General features: G+C 41.0%; 1 protein-coding gene and 1 pseudogene across 1 annotated transcript; one reads left to right on the forward strand and one right to left on the reverse strand.

Annotated features, from left to right (window-relative positions):
- Window positions 1–5,920: 5,920 nt before the first annotated feature.
- On the reverse strand, window positions 5,921–9,692 carry LOC145479804 (uncharacterized). Its single transcript, XM_081458261.1, has 2 exons — window positions 8,850–9,692; window positions 5,921–7,212 (listed from the first exon to the last, which is right to left on the reverse strand). Exons 1-2 carry the CDS (start codon window positions 8,893–8,895, stop codon window positions 6,881–6,883), a joined length of 378 nt encoding a protein of 125 aa, XP_081314387.1. The 5' UTR covers window positions 8,896–9,692; the 3' UTR covers window positions 5,921–6,880.
- A 3,602-nt stretch (window positions 9,693–13,294) lies between these two features.
- LOC145479805 (uncharacterized) lies at window positions 13,295–19,529 on the forward strand (annotated as a pseudogene).
- Window positions 19,530–19,638: the final 109 nt, after the last annotated feature.

Here is a 19,638-nt window from a genome sequence, read left to right on the forward strand (position 1 = left end):
ACAGAAACCGCCCGATTGTTGACATCAGATGATCCTGGAAGCTGATTTACACCTGCTTGTGTTAAAGAGAGGGAAGTCAAGGATGATCCAGTGAACAACTGGGAATTCTTTAGGCAGCAATGGACAGACTATGAACAACAAGGTAACGTCGAAGCGTGTATTCAAGCCTTAGAGGCATACTTTAAGCCTAAGAGAAACGTGGTTTACGAGCGATATCAGTTTAACATGTGCACCCAGTCGCCCGAAGAAACCATAGATAGCTTCGTGAACCGATTGCGAAAGGCGGCTTCCACTTGTCAGTTTGGAACGCTGACAGAAGAGTTAATTAGAGATCGGCTAGTTATCGGCCTCAAGGGTCACTCCACCAAATTACGACTCTTGAAAGAGGAAAGCTTAGATCTAAACAAGGCGCTCAATATCTGCCGTTCAAACGAAGCTGCAACCCCGCAGTTGGAAGCTATGAAGCCAGATGAAACGAAAGCCACAGAGGAAGTTCGCGTTGTCGAGGATCGCAACGATAAGGATCGTCACAAACATAGAAGCAAGCCACGCGTACCACATAACGGCAAGAAGAAAACTAGAAGCAACAAGAAACGACAAGAAGACGTGGCCAAACAAATGAATTATCAGTGCTTTAACTGTGGAAGCAAACAGAAACACAAGCTCGAAAGTTGTCCCGCCTTTGGAAAAGTATGCAAAGCATGCAACAAACGAAATCACTTCGCGTCAGTCTGCAGATCAGTATCACGCACATCGCAAGTTAAACAGATGGCATCGATTTCAGACTCGTCGGAAGCAGAGACGTCGGAAACAGAATCTGATGAATTTTTCTTCAGAGTCGAAGAAGTTTCGTCCGTGCAAGCCAAAGGGAAACAGCTTTTTGCTGCGCTCGAATTTACAGACGCGACTGATCGTTTCAAGACGACCTTGGAATGTCAGCTTGACACAGGAACAACATACAATGTGCTATCTCATCGTGATCTGTCAGTCATCAATCAAGATGGCAATCCAGCTCTGCAAACAAGCAAAGTGAGGCTCCGATTGTTTAATGGTTCCGTGATGAAACCACTCGGCGAAGTGACACTCAAAGTTCGCCACAAATACAAACAACAGTACACGCTCAAGTTTCAAGTTGTAGAAGGAGAAAGCAAGCCGCTATTGTCCGCAGAAACCTGTGAAACCCTGGGTTTGTTAAAGATAAACTGTGACCCGGCGGCACAAGTCAACACTATTCAAGAAAACAAGCCCAAGCTCACCAAAGAAAAGATTCTCAATGATTTCAAAGACGTTTTTGAAGGCCTCGGTCACATTGGAAAAACAAGCTTCACAGTTGACCCAGACGTCACGCCAGTGCATCACGCACCCAGACGAATTGCAGTCACGCTACACAAAGAGGTGAAAGCAAAACTAGAAGAACTAGAGAAGAAAAACATCCTAGTGAAAGAAACAGAACCGACCGGTTGGATTAGCAGCATGGTTGTTGTTGCTAAGCCTGGGAAGATCAGAATCTGTCTAGATCCCAAAGATCTCAACAAAGCTGTAAAACGCCCGAAATACCAAATGCCCACTTTGGAGGAAGTACTCCCAAAGCTAAACAAGGCCAAGGTTTTCACCACCCTAGATGCCAAAGATGGGTTCTATCAGATAAGCTTAGACGAAAAAAGCAGCAAGCTTACCACCTTTTGGACACCCTTCGGCCGGTATAGATACCTCCGCATGCCCTTTGGCGTTAATGCAGCACCGGAAGAGTTTGAATGCAAGCTACATGAACACCTAAGTGACCTGCAGGGCGTGGAAGTCTTACGAGATGACATTCTAGTGATAGGCTCCGGTGATACTTTGGATGAAGCTACCTTAGACCATAACGAGAATTTGCTGAAACCACTGAAACGTGCACGTGATGTCAACCTAAAGTTTAACAGCAAGAAGCTGAACCTCAGAAAACCCGAAGTCAAGTACATGGGATATGTCCTCTCCAGTGAGGGCTTCAAACCTGACCCAAACAAAGTGACCGCTGTAAGTGAGATGCCCAAACCTACCAGCAAACAGCAAGCACTCAGTCTCCTTGGATTCGTCAATTACCTGGCCAAGTTCCTCCCACGGTTGTCAGAGATTGCTCAGCCAATACGTCACCTGACCGTCAAATATGCAAAGTTTATCTGGACAAAACAGCACGATGACTCCTTTGAAGAGATCAAGAAACTGGTTACAAGACACCCCGTGCTGAAATACTATGATATGAATTCAGAAGTAACCATACAATGTGATGCTAGCGAGAAGGGCCTTGGAGCCACCCTGTTGCAGAATGGCCAACCAGTTGCATTTGCATCCAGAACTCTCTCAAGTGGAACAGCGGTACGCCCAGATCGAGAAGGAATGCCTAGCCATCGTCTTTGCCTGCTCAAAGTTCAGTCAGTACATCACATGAAGAGAGAAGATCACTGTTGAGTCTGATCATAAGCCACTGCAGTCCATCTTTAAGAAGTCTCTGCTAGCAGCCCCAAGCAGACTACAGAGAATGCTGTTACGACTTCAACGGTACAACCTCGACGTGCAGTACAAGCCAGGTTCCCAAATGTATGTCGCAGACCACCTGTCAAGAGCCTACCTCAAAGATCAAGGCGACCAGTCTCATGATGAATTCCAGGTGTTTGCTCTAGAACTGGAAGAAATCAACCCGTTAGACACAGTCAAGATTACCAGCGAAAGACTAGCCCAGCTACAGAAAGCCACTGAACAAGATTCCTGACAGGTCATGGAGTAGACTTGCAGCAGACTTATTCACTCCTAAGTCCAAAGACTACATCGTCCTAGTGGACTATTACTCCGACTTTGTAGAAGTCAGCCCTCTCAGGGAGACAACATCTGCAGCCATTATCAAGTTCATGAGAGTGCAATTCAGCCGGTACGGCATTCCAGATGTTTTGGTCACAAATAATGGACCGCAGTTCGGCAGTAAAGAATTTGCCGAGTTGGCGAGACAGTGGGAGTTTCTACATGTCACTTCGTCACCTTATCATCCCAAGTCCAATGGCAAAGCAGAGTCAGCTGTAAAAGTTGTCAAAGGACTCTTCAAGAAAGCCCTGAAAGACAAGAAAGACCCCTGGCTAAGTTTGCTGGATTACAGAAATACCCCCACAGCTGGTATACATTCAAGTCCAGTGCAAAGGCTCATGTCAAGAAGAACGAAGACGTTGGTCCCCATAGTAACCAACCTGCTATATCCTGAAGTTACTGAAGGAGTAGCAGAAAAGATACACCAGAAACGCCAGAAGGCCAAGAGCTACCACGACAAGAAAGCCAAAGAACTCCCAGACCTCGACATTGGCCAAGAAGTGCGTATTGCGCCAAGTCACAGAGGCAAGACATGGGAGGCAGGGACTTGTCTGCAGAAACTCTCAGACAGGTCTTACCTAGTAGAAACAAGTGGAGGGGAAGTGCTACGCCGCAATAGACAGGCAATCAAACCATCTCAGTCTGAGCACGTAGCAGAGCAAGACAGCCCTAAAGCTGAAAGTGCAGTACCACAAACTTCCTCGTTGTCAGCAAGCACAGACCTTGCAGCCAGCACAACTGCACCAGCAGCAAGAACAAGCTCCAGGACCATTAAGAAACCTGTACGGTTTCAGGACTACGTGTGCTAAAGACACTAAGTTCGCAAACTAGTCTTACAAACGTGGACACTCGTTTCCAGGACTTTAGAGTTCGCATACTAGGCTCAGAACAGTGACTTTGATTTTTTTTTGTTTTTTTTTTTATATAATTTTTTACCGTTTTATATCGATTGTCATACCACAGTGGAAAATTAAGTTCTAATTAAGCTCGTTATAAAAGGGGAGATGTTACAATATACGCCGCTTCCGATGGATTTGATTGACACTTAAATGATTGTGAGGTACCGATATATCTAGGGTCTCGTGATTAAAGTAAAACGCATTTCAACCTACACTCAGAAGTGTGCGCGTCCCTCTCTTTACAATGCTGGTATTTGTTTCGGGTCTGAGTTCATATGCATAGCCGTGACTGGCATCGTGAAAATGTCCCGCGAACATCGAAAAAGAACAACAACCACAACGACAACAACAACAACGACAAAACACTATTTCTTTAAAACATCTTTGCTCCTGCGAGTCTTTCGATGCAAAAACTTATTTTGTCGTGTTATTGATGTAAACGTTAACGTTTTTCCTCGGAATTAAGGGCTTGGAATGAAGGATCAAATGTATCGACTACGACCCTTTCAGCACTGTCTTCAGCTGTTCCACTCTAGTCATTGTTTACTTAGATCCACAGTTCTCTCTGTGTTAAATTTTATCTGAAATACTGTTACAGTGTCACCGCGCCACACATTTACCAGCTTGCCTGGTGAACAGTATGGATCAAAATATCTCCATGTATGGTTGAACTCGTGAACGTTCTTGAAATGATATTTCCATGCTGCTTGTGTGACAAACTTGTTTCAGGGAGCCCTTTCGTTCTCGAGGGTCTCAAATACAGGAGGTCCAAAAGACCAAACGAACTTAACTCTAATAACAAGAAAACTGATTTGACGATCACATGAACTGATTTAAAACTGACATGTAATGCTTATTGTCCGTGAACAGGCGAACGGATATAAATTGATCACAAACATTAAATTGGAGTGCGTTCTCAATATCGCACTGTATGTAAACACGGGTCAGATGGGGCCATTTATTTGCACCATCGTCGACGAACCGGTTTCTCCGTGTAAATGGTAAACAATCAAGGATTTGCATATTCCTTCCAATCGCGTTTGTTAAAATTCAGTTCTCCCTAACGTCTTCAGGCGGCAGAACTGAGTCAGAACCCTGTCGATATTATTTTCCGTTCAAAGACTTACGGGCTTACCGTCAGGTCATAGAACACGTATACTCACGAGTGAATAAAGCCGTGGAAAACAGTTTTCTTTTCAGAAATATAAACAGTAATGTAAACTGACCATACTGTTGAAAGATAATTTGGGAGGAAGAAGTTAGAGCAGCAGAATTTGACCAGCAAAACAGCTGTAGTGGTATATGACGTGTCAAGCAGCCGCATATTCAAATGAATTTTAGAGGTTGTTGAAAATGAACATAAGGGCACGCTGTGCAAGGTTTAAGACGTCGGCGGAACGATCAGAATACAACATGTTTATTACTTAAGGCATTTGAATTTTCAATGATACTTGGCTTCTCACAGTTGTCCAAGTAGCCCGTGTACAGCCACCCCTCCCCTCGAAAAAAAAATCGGAAAGGATTTTCCTTCCCGATTTTTTTTGGAGGGGAGGGGCGGCTGTACACAGGCTATTGTCCAAGCCGGATTGCTTTTATTCGAAATCCGACAATTGTACTGTTTAATGAAAAAAGAAATAAAACTCACAAAATAATATTCAGTGTGAAAATTTATCACATCACAGAAACTGGTTTACCCGAGTTTTGCACGGTATTTATTCTCTCATTGGTTTGAATCAGAAATCTCGCTCATTGGTTCAGCTGATACTCATCACTAATCAATTCGTGCGCAAATACCGTACGCGCGTACTTTCCATGAATCTATATGTTTTCAACCGACACTGTTTCCGTACCATTTTGTTTTTACTCTATAATATAGTAATCTCTAACTTTTTGTTTGTTTGTTTTGCTGATCAGAGGGAACGCCGGCTCCGTGGACAGGATTGCAGTGCGGCATCAGTTACACGCGACAAAAGCGCATCAGTTACTCATGTCATAACGGTGCATGGAAAAAATTACCGCCAGCTCCTTTTGGTTTTTTAACAATAAAAATAACCAAAATAGAATTCATTTTATTGTCCACGTCAACTTACAGAGATGTGCGCTAAATGTACTCCTAGTCGCTTCATGCTACAGAAACCGGGATAAGCTCCGGCCTGATGGGCCACTTAACATTCATACATTTTTTTTCGAGGACTTTTCAAGGACGATTCAGCAACATTTAAGGATTCGATGTCATCAGAATCACATAATAAGGGGAATGGGGGAACACAAACTACAAAATATTCAAGGCCCGGCCCATTGAAGAAGGGGTTACTTTCGTTGTTATAGGTACATCATATAATAATCACTTTTAAGTGCTTCAAACTCCTATATCATCGAAATCAACTTTTTCAAACTTAATATTTTTATCTGCACTTTTAGCTTTTATGTCCACGTCGATATTATGTCTTTTTATATCGTAGTCCTGTATGACTCCAGTGACCTCTTAACAGGATTCGAGGATTGCAAGTAAAAACTAAAGGACTTTTCAAGGAGATGACTTCGCATTTTCATTCTCAAGGACCCTTCAAGGAACTGGCAATTTTCTGAGAACTTTTCAAGGCCCGCGCGAACCATGAAATTTATGGAGATAAAAATAAGGAGTTTATTTCGGGACCAGACTTAGTATCCGCTTGATAAAAGGTGTCCGCTTTGTCAGCGGTCCGCTTAATGGAGGTTTCGATATGGTAAGCTAGTTAGGTTTTAATGAAGCCTGTTCATTTCACTCCCTTTCTCGAAAGGACCTCAGTCTAATGAGAGTTTGTTGAGCTCCCAGCAGAACTGCTTGAGTGCTTGGTTGGTGTACATGTATTGTGTTAGCAGAGTCTTTTTGGCTTTTAGTAGGAGGATACTGACTTGCGATATGTTTCCCTTGAGATACAAAGGTTAGAAATATTATGACAAGTGTCAATAACAGTATCTTAAGAAAGTCTTTTAATACCGATAACTAACTTACAACTGAAAAGAAAAACGTGCAATTAACAGCTTATCTCAACAAAGTAAAGAACATCTTTTGAAAAGTTCCTAACGACAACGTATACTATTGAGCTGTCCTACAAAACAAAAACTTCTTCGCTGCTTCTTCTGGCAAGGTTTCATCAGTCATCTCAGTGCAGTAAGGCCACCAACGCACACGCGATGAGAACAATGGTGCTGACCAGTTGCAGTGCGGCAGCATTGCACAGATCCCCAGAGCAACAATTGATTTCACATTCTCGGCCTTCGCCCTTACACAAGTTGATCTTGTCAGTGTTTTCGCACAATTCAGCGGTCAAACAACTCTTTTCAAAGCCTTCAACGGATGCCCCCTCGCCTTTGACATGTGCATAGCCCTTGAGACAGCGATCAAAACCGGCAGGGCAAGTCATCTCTTCCTTCACATCTGCACAGTCATCCCAACTTTTGGTGCTAACACATTTGTAACATTTCAAACCATATCCTGAAAAGAAAACATTTGGTTTTACTTCCAACCGAAAACAGCGTTACTCCAAAATCAGTTGAGAGAGCTGCTGCAGCAGTTTTAAAGTGGTTCGGGTTCTTCAAAATTAGAAAAAACTTCTAGAAATCTTGACCTCTTTTCAAATGTGCATATTTAGGGTATTGAAGAGCCAACAAATGGGTGCGTAACGCAAAAACAGCATAACCCACCAACTCTCTTCTTCTATTAAATACTGTTAAAAAAACGCAGGGTTTTCCAAGAGTAAGGGTTAAGAAGTTTTAGCAAAAAAAAAATAATAATAAAATTTAATTAAAATAACTGTAGTGTCGTAAGTGGTTTTAACTTTGCAGTAAACTGTAGTTTCCCTAAATACTTTCCAGAACTTAAAACCAAGACTCGAAGCTTCAATAATAAATAAGCATGGCAAAGATGCTCAAAAACATTTTGCACGGATTCATACCACAAGGAAAATGCGCTTCTTGACAAGGTGCTAGAGATCTATAGACGACACACCAACAAGACAGGCAACTGGAGCTGTTGTTTGATAGTCGAAGGCGCTGAAACATTCGATGAAAGATGTTTCATTTTATTATTCCAAGTTTTGGGCAGGTAAGTTTGGAACAATGCCAATGAAAGCGGTAGCCAACAACGAAGAACGTGCAGCTGTGGAATATATATTTCATTGGTGCTGGGTAGGTAAATATCAAAGTTGATATTTTCTTGCGCTTCCACGACAAATAAAATTGTGGGTGTTACAATCGCCAAACATTTCTTTATCAAATGTTATCATTTATACATTACCAAACATTTCACTTCGCTATGGACTTGCTATAAAACATACTGCACTTCTAGGCAACATGTAAAATATTGCTCATTTCCTATATAATTTTCAAGGACAGGTATATTCAACAATCCAACTTGCAATGATAATATTTTACACAGCTAGTACCGGGAGAAATAATGCATAATGCCGAAAGGCTTATCCTTATTTCCAGTTGCGTTTGGCACACTACTGATAATTGCAACACCTTCTTTTTAACTTTAAATATGAGTACAAACTGTCAATACACCGAAATACAGTTTCTGCTAGCTTGTTGTTCAAACAGATACGAAACTGATGCGCCCTGGGGTCCGTTTCTCGAAAGCCCCGGAAACTTTTCGGACCCGTAAAGCCAGAGCAAAATCTCGAACCTTACGATTACAGAGCTGTTTTATTTACGTATTCTTAATATGAACAGAGGTTCTCTTCGTACAAGAAGTTTCAGGCGTATACACATCTCCGTTTTTAGATACAGATGAACTAAAAATGGCTTTACGGGCCCGAAAAGTTTCCGGGGCTTTCGATAAACAGGGCCCTGTTCGAATGCACTGACGAGTGCTGAAATATGGCATTTTTTACCGGTTGGTAGTGAAATGTTCAAAATTTTCAACAGAAAATTCCTCTCTTTAATTACAAACCACACAGTATCGTGGCTGCAATTGGTACGTGTGATAACCAAGGTATACACTTGTGCTAAGTTCCAGTTACGTTCTCTTCCATGCCATCACAACTTATACTAACCCCAAAATTAGTTTCTAACCATGACTCAGACTCGAAGAATTCTTTCCCCCTGTTAGGCATGATATCTGGAACTTACCGACAGAGATGCAGAGAAGTAAAGCAAGACCACAAAGCGATTTCATCTTAAAAAGCAGTCACTCCCTGAAAACTCTCGCCTGCTTCTTGAAACGATAAAGCGTGGTTTAACATCTGCTATGAGCTCGATCACGTATTATACAACTCCTATTTATAGCGAGCCAATGAAAATGGAGGATTTGATTACCGTCACTTTTTGTAACCAATCAGCTTCTGAGGAGGGGCGTTTCATTGTCTGTCTGTTTGCCGACACTCGGTTCTTCGAAAGATATCCTATTTTCTGAGAATCGTGAGGTTTTGTTTCTAAGGGACAGGCCACTATTTTTTCAGGGGGTTGGAGGGTTGTACGATTTTCTGTGGCATGAATCTCTTTTCGTGTTCATTATTTTCGGGTGGGCGATAGCCTTGCGTAATAATTATTTTAAAGTCAAAAACATGGCCTGGAGAGTATAAAGCAGTTGCACTTGAAAGCAGGTTTTGCCGTGCAGGGATTCTTTTTTGGAAATGCCCCCCCCCCCCCCCCCCCCACCTTCAAAAAAATAATGGTCCATCTCCAACCGATGCTGTTCCATCTCCAAAGAGAAAACAAGGGACTAGAAAATACGTGAAAAGAGTAGGCAACCATTTCTATGACCCTACCTGAGTTGTTTCGGAAGCTGTGAAAACTCGAGAGAGCGAATTCTTTCGTCTTGGCAGGTAGGGTAAATCTCAAGGACGAGACAACGTTTTCTTATTCAAACACTCTGGCACACCTATCCAGAGTAACTCATGGTGTGTCGAGTTGACACGTAAAATACAAATAAACCAACCCACAGTGGTTCATTGGCCGAAGAAAACTCAGAGAAGGAGGGATGGCTGAGCATTTTGAGTATTTAATAAAGATTATAAAAAATTACACCTAGTCAACTTTGACTCGGGGAGTAGGTGCAGAGTTTTTCAAATAAATGGCTCGGTAAAGTTCCCTCGGTTGGGGGTTAATGTTTCGGGCTCCTGAAGGGTTTGTTTCTTGATAATCCAACATTGGTAATAACGTGTGGCGATTGTCATTAATTACTAGACCGAACAAATGCTTTTCTCAGAAAGCACATGTGCAGCCAGAATAGCATGCTTTGTTGCACATTAATTACAAACCTGTTATTTCAGTAGAACTGACGAGATGCCATCTCGATGCAGCAGGGCCTTTGCGTACGCTATAAGAGTGATGCTGAATATCACTTGAACTTCGGCAGTATTGCAGAGATAATTTTATAAACGCTTAAGAATGTACACTTTCATATTTTGCTTCGCGGCGCAATGCAACGGTTAAGGTCGTCAAGCATCCCTTTTTAAAGCGTTCTCAAGAAGCAACTTCGGTTCCTGCACAGGCTATGTAATGGCGCCCAAAACTTTCTAAACTGGTAGGGAAATCCATCCCTTTATTGACATCAGCAAGGTCATTCCAACTCCTAGGGCTAACATTACTTTAATAGTTGAAGGCATGAGCTGAAACATGTCTTCTTCTAATTTTCACGAACATTTACAAGGGGTTGCTACAACCCTTAAGAACACGAATAATTATTCAAATGTTTCAGCTAGAAGGAATATAATTCAGCTTATTGTTGTTCCTGTTAACGTTTCCACTTTCAGTAACATCAGAAAATGGGCTGATTGTCTTACACAAACACAAATGAAAGAAGCAATTTTAACAAACTGTGGGTAATAACTGGAATTTAACTATTATTTCGAATACTCGGAATATACAAACTTATTATGACTTGTAGTATTTATTAAACCTCCCCCTACATAACATTTAGTTTTATTCAGTCTCACAGGCAATCAATTCCCAGAGACATTCCCAGTGTAAAGTAGTGCTTACATTCCATCATGCGCTGACCTATATTTTGTTTCGCGAGATGTATTCTTTCAATTTTAAACAACGGGGTGTCTTGGACAAAACGCATAGAGCGCCCTTGCTAGCCAATTCTAGAACAAAACATGAATAACTCATCTACGACCAAAAGCATGAGTTCTATTATTTCAAAATAATCTAAAACCCGCAAGCCTAATGCGTCTAGTTTTACACAGTGCTACAATTATATATTTGATTACACTTTCAAGAAGAAAAGCATCTACAAAAGATACAGATGTTGAGTAGGTTGGAAAAATCAGTGCCTTTCTTCGACTAACTAACATTCAATAACACTGATAAATGACTCGCGCTGCCCATGACATTGAGAAACTCAGTTGAACAAATATGTAAGTCTAGTCAATGCTGCGTCGCTCTTTAACATGAACAAGCATTTTGCCTTTCTTTTAATTTTGAGCTCAGCTTAGTAGATAAAAGGTACTCTCTAATAAAGGTCTTTTCTTTATTGTGAAGACAATACAAAACAGATCAATAAAGCTTGAAGTATTTTAATACTATAAAACAACGTACTTGTTGGAATACAGTAACATTGCCTCTTTTCCCAAATATATGGTAGTGCTATTTTTCCGCTTGGTCTTCGCCGATCTTAGATCAAAAATGGCCGGAACTAAACTGAATACATAGATAACAATGATTTGAGGATGCTGAGTGATTCAATTAACTACGAGCATTTTTCTTTCGTTTCAGCGCAATCAATTTTCAAGAGAAATGATGTCTTCAAATACTTCACAGTTCAAATTGTGTGAGGAGGAGCTTTAATTCACCCGATCACAATTTCTGGACTAAAATGATTCGAAACGAATCACACTGCCCGTGTAAACAATAGCATTTTTACATATTTGTAACAAACAAGACTACAAAACGTCGCTACGAATTACCGCTACATGTGTCTTACTATTGTCAAGTTTAAAAACCGTTGAATTATTTCTTAGATGTTGGAAGCCGAGCAAAAAACTGAACATTGCTACGGTTAATTTGTCAAGAAAACTTACCGACGGAGATGGAGATGCAACTGAAGGAGAAAGAACTTGGACAAAAGAATTGGTTTGGCAAAGGAGAATTAGCTCACTTACTTAGCAACTTACTCAATAGCTACACAACGGACCAATAGGATTACTCTCTTCACCGGTCATGACAATCTTTCACCAATCAGCTTCATTGTTTAGATGTATGTCATGGCATTAGACTCTATTCTTAGAAAGGAAAAAGCTTTTTCTGAGAATTATACATTAATTACGCAAATACCGAACTTTCTAGCTGGATCCGGTGTGTGGGTCTAAATACAATTCTTAATCAAGCCATGGCTAAATATATGGTGGCTAAATACAAAGGTAGAATGTTCCTAACACAAAGCGCACCTAATCGTTAAGGAATCTATCATGAAAAGAAGAGAATAATCTAAATTTAACTTGACAAAATTCAGGCCATGAAGCCATGTACCAGCTGACTAACCACTTCCTTACATAGCTCTCGCACTTTCCCTTTTTCTCGGTTGATGGTTTGATGGAGGGAGGGGAGGGTGATGGTTTGCCGACAGGAAGCAGGGTAAACTGTAGTGAATGCAAAAGACACGGCTTTGTTTATTTTGTTTTGAGTTCGCAGTACCAGCAGGTAGAAAGAACTGTTAGCTGCAAAGGTGACAGAAAGAAAGCTTCACCTGTACTTTAACATTTTTTTCAAACTCTACTTGATTATTTTGTCATGTAAACGTAGTCAAGGGGTCCACGGAACACCTATACCTCGTCTACGGAACTAGTGTACGGCCTTAGTGGACAATGTGATCGCTACAAAAGCAAACCCAGCGAAAACAAATCAAATCTTATAGCCTTACTGTGCAGTTTATCGTGTCCAAAGTTTGCTTAGAGAAACAGACTCTTACAGAAAGGCAAAAACTGCAATGCGGTCCTATAGGACGTCTCTCACACTTGTGTATAGTTTTTATATTCGTCTTCCGTGACTGGTAAATAGACAGCTTTGTCTTGTCCAAACATCAGTTCTGGAAAGAACAAAGCCGTTTCTATAGAATTAGTTTTTCACAGAAACACCGGAAACAAACATGTGTCATTTGTAAAGGAAGCAGGCTAAAATATAATACCGTAAGCGTATGAAATTTAGATTTAGAATCTAAAGCCCGACATAACTTGTGTTGATTATAAGCGTTTTAATGCAGGGGTTGTTTGTAGCTGCATTTTATCGCTACAAGGGTCATTGAAGTTTAAGCGTATTGGGTGGTGAAGATGGTGGGTGAGGGGAAAGGAAGACAGAGAAGCGACCGAGAAACATCGAGACAGAGGCAACGACAAATCAGCTTGCAAATATAAACATATCTCCGTATGGTCTCCACGTCAAAGCATTCAAGATGAGTCATGGTGCACTGCATGACAGATGGTAACAGAGGTAAAAGAAAACTCTTTAATGGTCCAAGGTACGGCTTAGTATAACCCAGAGACTAAACTAATCTGACCAGCTCTAGAGTTCTGGCTAGAAGGGAACTTCATCGCTAATCAGATTAGTCGCTTACCTGATGGTCCATCAGAATCTTTTTTTACAATATTTGCCTGATTAGCATAAGCGATACAGTTTCTGATGGAGCTAAAAAAACATTACTTCTGAATGTTGATAGACTACGAGTAGTCCCTCTTTCGCTTAGTCCGTCGTGCCTGACACGAAAGAAAACCGCGAGGAAAAAATGGCCGCGCGAAATCCTGGGGGCCAGGAGCGCGCGGAAGGAGGGACTACCGCCTAAGCCCAAGAGTTTGCCCTTTCACGGCCGAGTGATTTTTCGGTGTAGGATTTCTCATCTTGACGTCCTCTCATTATCGCCTGTTGTTAATAACCCCGTGAGATATCCTAAATAAAGTTGCTCTGGCAAAAACACATGTCGTGGGAAGTATACCTTCGTTCAGTGTTCGTTCAGCGAAACTGCCAAAGACGTTTTAAAAAGAAGACGGCGAATGAGGCATCTTGTAACGGTTTACGCTGCTTCTGTAAGTGCAAATCTAAAAGTTATTCCGAAAATTTCAAATGCAGAGTTTCAACCGAGAATTTACATTATGTATTTGACATAGGAGATCATCCAACTGCGGTGAAATGTTTGCCGATAGCAGCGGAAAGTTTCAGGTGAATGTCCGGTTTAAAGTGAAAGTCCGGTTCAATCTTTCAAATGGACACCAGAAAGGCCAAGCTCAGTGAATTTATATTCGCTGACTTGGACGATGCTGTTGAGCGGCGAAATCACTAACACGTTGGCAGTCGGGTTGGAGACGAAAAGCTTTGCCAAACAAAACACCGGATAAATTTGAATCTTTCCAAAGCCCGTTGGCAGATTCGCAAGAACATTACGGCTTGCGAAGCGCGATTCCAACGCTTCGATTTGCTCTGGTACCACTTCGATTTGCTCCAGTTCCAAAACATTCCTGCAAGACGTCACACGTATCTCGAATGTTGACAACACATTATCAACGCTCTTAACATAAGCCAATCATATTTTTGCGTTGTGAGAGCATAGTCAGTAGAGGAGATGGTTATGAAAGTCGGCAATCTTCAAAGCGCGAAACAATGGGGCCGCTTCTGATGTTGAACGTACCTGTCACGTGATCGCGACGGTGCACAAACCCAAACACACTTTCAAAGATGGCGGATGTAGGAGACGACTTATTCTTGTTCGGCGATGATTTTGAGGCAATTTTAGACCTTCTTGACGAAGATGAAGCACTGCAGGAACAATTTTCAACTGTTGCTAGTGAAGCAAGTGCCAATTATATGAATATTCACCCGCACTTAGTCTGTTTCTAAAGGAATTACAGAGCTGCACGCAACTGTACTGTCACGCCACCAAAAAAACAGTAAATAAAACATTGATCCGACGTTTTAGATGATTCTTTTCCTTCTATAGTCTAGAAATTTCATATAAATACATTCACTTGCTTTAGCAGAAGTGGTTTAGATGCTTTAGGTGCTGAAATTTGCCCGGTTATACTTTGTTTTTAGAAGACTTCACAAGGCATGCAACGACAACAACAAACTCGATATTGACAAATGTGTCTTTAGGAAACAAGACTAGTGACATTAGATCGAGATAATTACGATATTATTAACCGCGCGGCCATGGGCCGAGCGCGGTTCATGGTTTACACGTGGTTTTTTTAACCGCGCGGCCATGGGCCGAGCGCGGTTCATGGTTTACCCGTGTTTTTTTTTTTTTTTTTCGATTTGTAGGCGACCAGACCCAAGCTTTCACTCGGCCAAATTTTGAGTCACGCAACCTGTGATGTTTACTCGCCAAATGCTGTTGAAACATTGATAAATCTCATCTCCGATACTGACTTTCGCGGGAAAAAAATTAAAAACCCAGCGTTCGTCAAAAATTATATTTTTTCAGCAGAAATTTCGCTCGAACATATACATATTTATATTCGTTTGAATCATCGATGAAATGACCTTTTCCGGATATTTTTTCCTTCGGTGTCAACAAAAACCTCCGATTACAAAATCACGCCGAACCCACACGTTGCAAAAAAATCTCTTCAAAACCCTGATTTCGAAGCGATATATCACTTAAGCGTTAATAGCGACCACACATTGGCAGGCGGTAAATCTATTCCTTAACAATCCAGCTTTATCGTGTTAAAATTTCAGCGAAATCGAACAAAACCAGAATTAATTAGAATTTTTTTGTGACCTCACTCCCCAGACTTGACCTAACAAAGGAAGCCACGGTCGCCCGTAGCAACTGAAAAACACGAACATAACAAAGCCCACGTTTCGGCCAAAAAACTCCAGAATTATCGCCTGAGAGCTTAAAATTGAATGGGAACATCTCTTTCGAACTTTTTTCAACTGATTTAGACGAAAGACTGTCCTCGCGGGGTACAAAAAAGACCAAGAGAAAAAACAGAACAAGACAGCAGAACAAACCGATAATATTTCATCGCGTGGCTTTCGGCACGAAAACGAAAATACAGCTTACTTCTGGATAAATTCAGCCTTAGAAGCCAGCAACTGGTCCCAAATTACTTTCTGTATCCTTACAAATGTCCTGATTTCCATCTCCGAAAGATTTTGCCCCAATTTTGAGCAAATAAACATTTCGCCGATGGCGACCGCCATTACGGTGGCTTGCATACTAAATTAGCTAACTTAATAAAATTCTCCCGAGGGGGAGATACGACAAATTTGGTGAGAATCAAAAAGTAACGCCAATTTTCTGTCACGTTTTCAATCTGTGGTCACTGGAGTGACCAAAATTCATACATCGGTCGGGATGGGTTTTTTTTATATGACTTGTGTGACTACTTTGTTAGCCCTTTACTCGTGGAAAACACCAATTAAATTTAATCATGACTTTTAAGAAAGAAAGCTGTTGTTAATAGTGTTATTATTGAGTCGTTCATATCGTTCATACCCATACATATCCCGAAGAAAGTTCTAGATTAAGACCATTACGTCATCGGAGATTTGTCAACGGCTACCACTGATGGTGCAATAATACAGTTTGTGTTGATCAAGTGATGTGATGTCTACAGTAAGAAAAGAATCATCAATGACTGCTTTGGAATGTGCACTGCGTTCCGACGGTACTGCTAAGCGAACCGTTAAATTTTTAAAGCGCGGTTATAAGATCTAACAGATCTTCTTGTTGAATTATAATTTGATACTTTTTCGTTTTCAGGTCCAATCAACAGAGATCGTGTGCAGCGACTGTGGGAAAAAGTGCAAATCAAGAGGAGGTTACCAAAGGCACAGAGCTACAAAGCACAATTCAAATCAAAACGCACACAATATTTGACTTTGACGCCAAACATTCTTGCTGAGATAGTAAACAATGCTTTGAAGAACATTAGTGAAAGGGAAGTGTTTGCAGCAAATCTAAGGAACGAGTTAAAACAATATGAATATGAAGAGCCTGGAAGAGAAACACAAGAATTCACTGTGATAAAGAAATTATTTGAAGTAATAGATCAAAAACTCGTGCTTCGTTTTTCATCAGGGGTTCCAAACACCGAGAAACAGATGAAAGCACGACGCCGAAGGCGGAGTGCTTTTATTGTTTCGAGGTGTTTGGAACCCCTGATGAAAAACGAAGCACGAGTTTTTGAGCTGGCTTCTCAAAGTAGCATGAGAATTTTTTTCGAAGAATAGGTAATTAGTAGGCGTGCTTAATAGGCTATTGTCTGTTTTTTATTCATATGGTAAATGAAATGAATCTTTTATATGCGGCCATGTGGGCAAGTTTTAAAGGTTGAATTTTTAATAAATTAACATTATGCCGCGTGATGGAGATCGAGTGGAGATCAGAACGTTTTCGAGTTCCAAAAACCTCTTCTCAAGAAAATGTTTTGGTGAATGATGCTGTTCCAGTTTCAACTAAGTATAAAAACAAGTGGGCTGTGAACATTTTTGCCGAATGGCAGAGGTTGAGAGAGGTTAAAGTTCCGGTATTAGATTGTGGCAGTCTCTTCAAGGACTACGATTTACACAATGTTACCGCTGTGAGTGTAGATATTGCTGGAATGGACGCTCTGTCGCTGAACTATTGGTTGTCAAAATTTGTGATGGAGGTAGCTAAAAAGTCCGGTGAAAGATACCCTCCGAAGTCTGTTTATGGTATCATTTGTGCCCTCAAGCGTTATTTGGAGGAGAAAAATGGATCAGAAGCTTTGAATCCTCTGGACGCTAGTGACAAAAGGTACTTGACAACTTTTAGACCGAATTGGTTAGTAATTTAAAATGCACTGTTTCAGGACTTTAATTTTGTGTGTTATTTTTTGAAGGTTTGTCCTTTTCCGACGTTGCTTAGATGCCGAGATGAAGAATGGCGTTCGAGAAGGGCTTCACATTAAGTGTAAGAAAGAGGAAAAGGAGTTTGTGAGCGAGCAAGAAGAAGCAGTATTCTGGCAAAAGAAATTGCTGGGAACTACATCAGCTAAGTCGTTATTGAACACGATCTATTTCTACAACGGAAAAGTTTTTGGGTTGCGGGCGGGAGATCACAGAAATATTGTTGTAAACAACTTTGAAATTGGTCCAAATTTTATTAAGTTTGAAGAAAATGCCTCTAAAACTTATCATGGAGGTCTTTGTGATCTAAAGTATGTGCCGCGAGTGGTCAAGCACGTTTGTCATTCTATTGAGGAAAAGCACGAGCCGTGCCTTGTTGAGATATTCAGATTGTATGTAGGGTTAGTTGAGACTCATGCAAAGGAAGTTACTGCATTTTACTTTAAGCCATCAAAAACTAGGTTCGCATTTGATAAAGCGCCCGTAGGCATTAACAGCTTGAACAAGATTTTGCCTGACATGTGCGACGCGGCAGGCTTTAAACGCAAAACCGCTCACAGTTTGCGCGTTACTTGTGTTTCCTCCCTGTTCAATTCTGGGGTTGAAGAAAAATTGATTCGCGAAAGGTCGGGGCATCGTTCTAATGCATTGTTGCAGTACGAAAAGCCTACAGAAGAAAATGTGTCTAAAGTTTCAAAGATCCTAGGTCCAAGTGTTGTTACTACAACTACATGTTTTACCACAGAGAAACAGGATCAATCTTTAACGGATGTTGTTTTCCAGAAAGGAAAATTCAAAAACTGTACAATTAATGTAACGATGTCTAAGAAGGAATAATATGTTGCTCTATTGTTGTTGTAAGCAATGATTTAAGCGGGAAAAATGCTGTATTTAGAATTATAATTAAGACTGATTAAAATTCAAGTTTCTTGATCAGTGTCTTGATCAGTTTTTGAACTAATCTACCGTGTCTTGATCGGTATGTTCATTGGGTATCAACATACATGCACCTGACCCAATTGATGCGAGCTGATTGGGTCATCAGCTCATGAATAATTAATGAGTTTGAGAAGACTATTTCAAAAATGGGAATGCTGAGAAATTCTATGGCAACTGTTATGCTCAAGTACCATTGAAATCTTCAATTTTTTTCAAAGGACTGTCTCGTAATGCTGCAACACTTCTTGCGACCAAGGTAGCTGATTTTATTCTATCCTACTGCAAAGGCATTAAGTCTTCTGACAAAAACCCACCTTCTGTCCAAACAGTGCTGTCAGAGAAAGAACAAGCTGGTCTGCAGTATGTTGGTGGGTATGTGTTGTATAACTTGCCCAAAAAGTATGCAAGAAAGAACACAACAGAGAACCAACAGGCAATGGCAATCTTGAGAGCTGGTAAACTGGAGCACGGAAATGAGAACCAAAAAGTGGTATCAAGTTTAAGCCGTAGGGGCTTGTGGAACATTACAAAGTATGCACAGAGCATTTTTCTCAGAGCAGAGTGTCATTTTAGACAATTAACTTCAGTAAATTCTTTGCAAAAAGTGGATATTGCTGGCAATGCGATGCTAATAACTGGCCGGGTATTCTGGAGTTAAACTAACTATGGTGAGAGCAACGCATAATTCAAACTCTTGGGCTTAGGCGGTAGTCCCTCCTTTCGCGCGCTCTTCGCCCCCAGGATTTCGCGCGGCCATTTTTTTCTCGCGGTTTTCTTTCGCGTCACGCACGACGGATTAAGCGAAAGAGGGACTACCTGTAGTCTAGAATATCGAAAGGACATAGCACGATTAACTGTCCTAAAGAATTTGAACCCGATGTATTATATAATTTTTGTGCAACACGGGTTTAAAAACTCAAAATTTTACAAAAAATGTATGAGCTAATTAGCGCTATTGTCCCCCAGAAAGTTTTGCAGTTTTTGAAAGCCAATTTCTCTTCGGATATTACACCCAAAGAGCCAAAATTTTCACCAATTACTTTCAATTCGTGTCTAGGGTGATGCCTTCTTTGCGGAAAGTCGTATGTTGATGAGGAAAAATGTAAACATTGATGTCAGCAAAGATCGTTCCTTACTGAAATGGTCTGAGTGGCAAGAGTGGCAA

This window comes from Orbicella franksi, chromosome 2, assembly GCF_964199315.1.
Source record: "Orbicella franksi chromosome 2, jaOrbFran1.1, whole genome shotgun sequence".
In the NCBI taxonomy this organism is placed as follows: domain Eukaryota; kingdom Metazoa; phylum Cnidaria; class Anthozoa; order Scleractinia; family Merulinidae; genus Orbicella; species Orbicella franksi.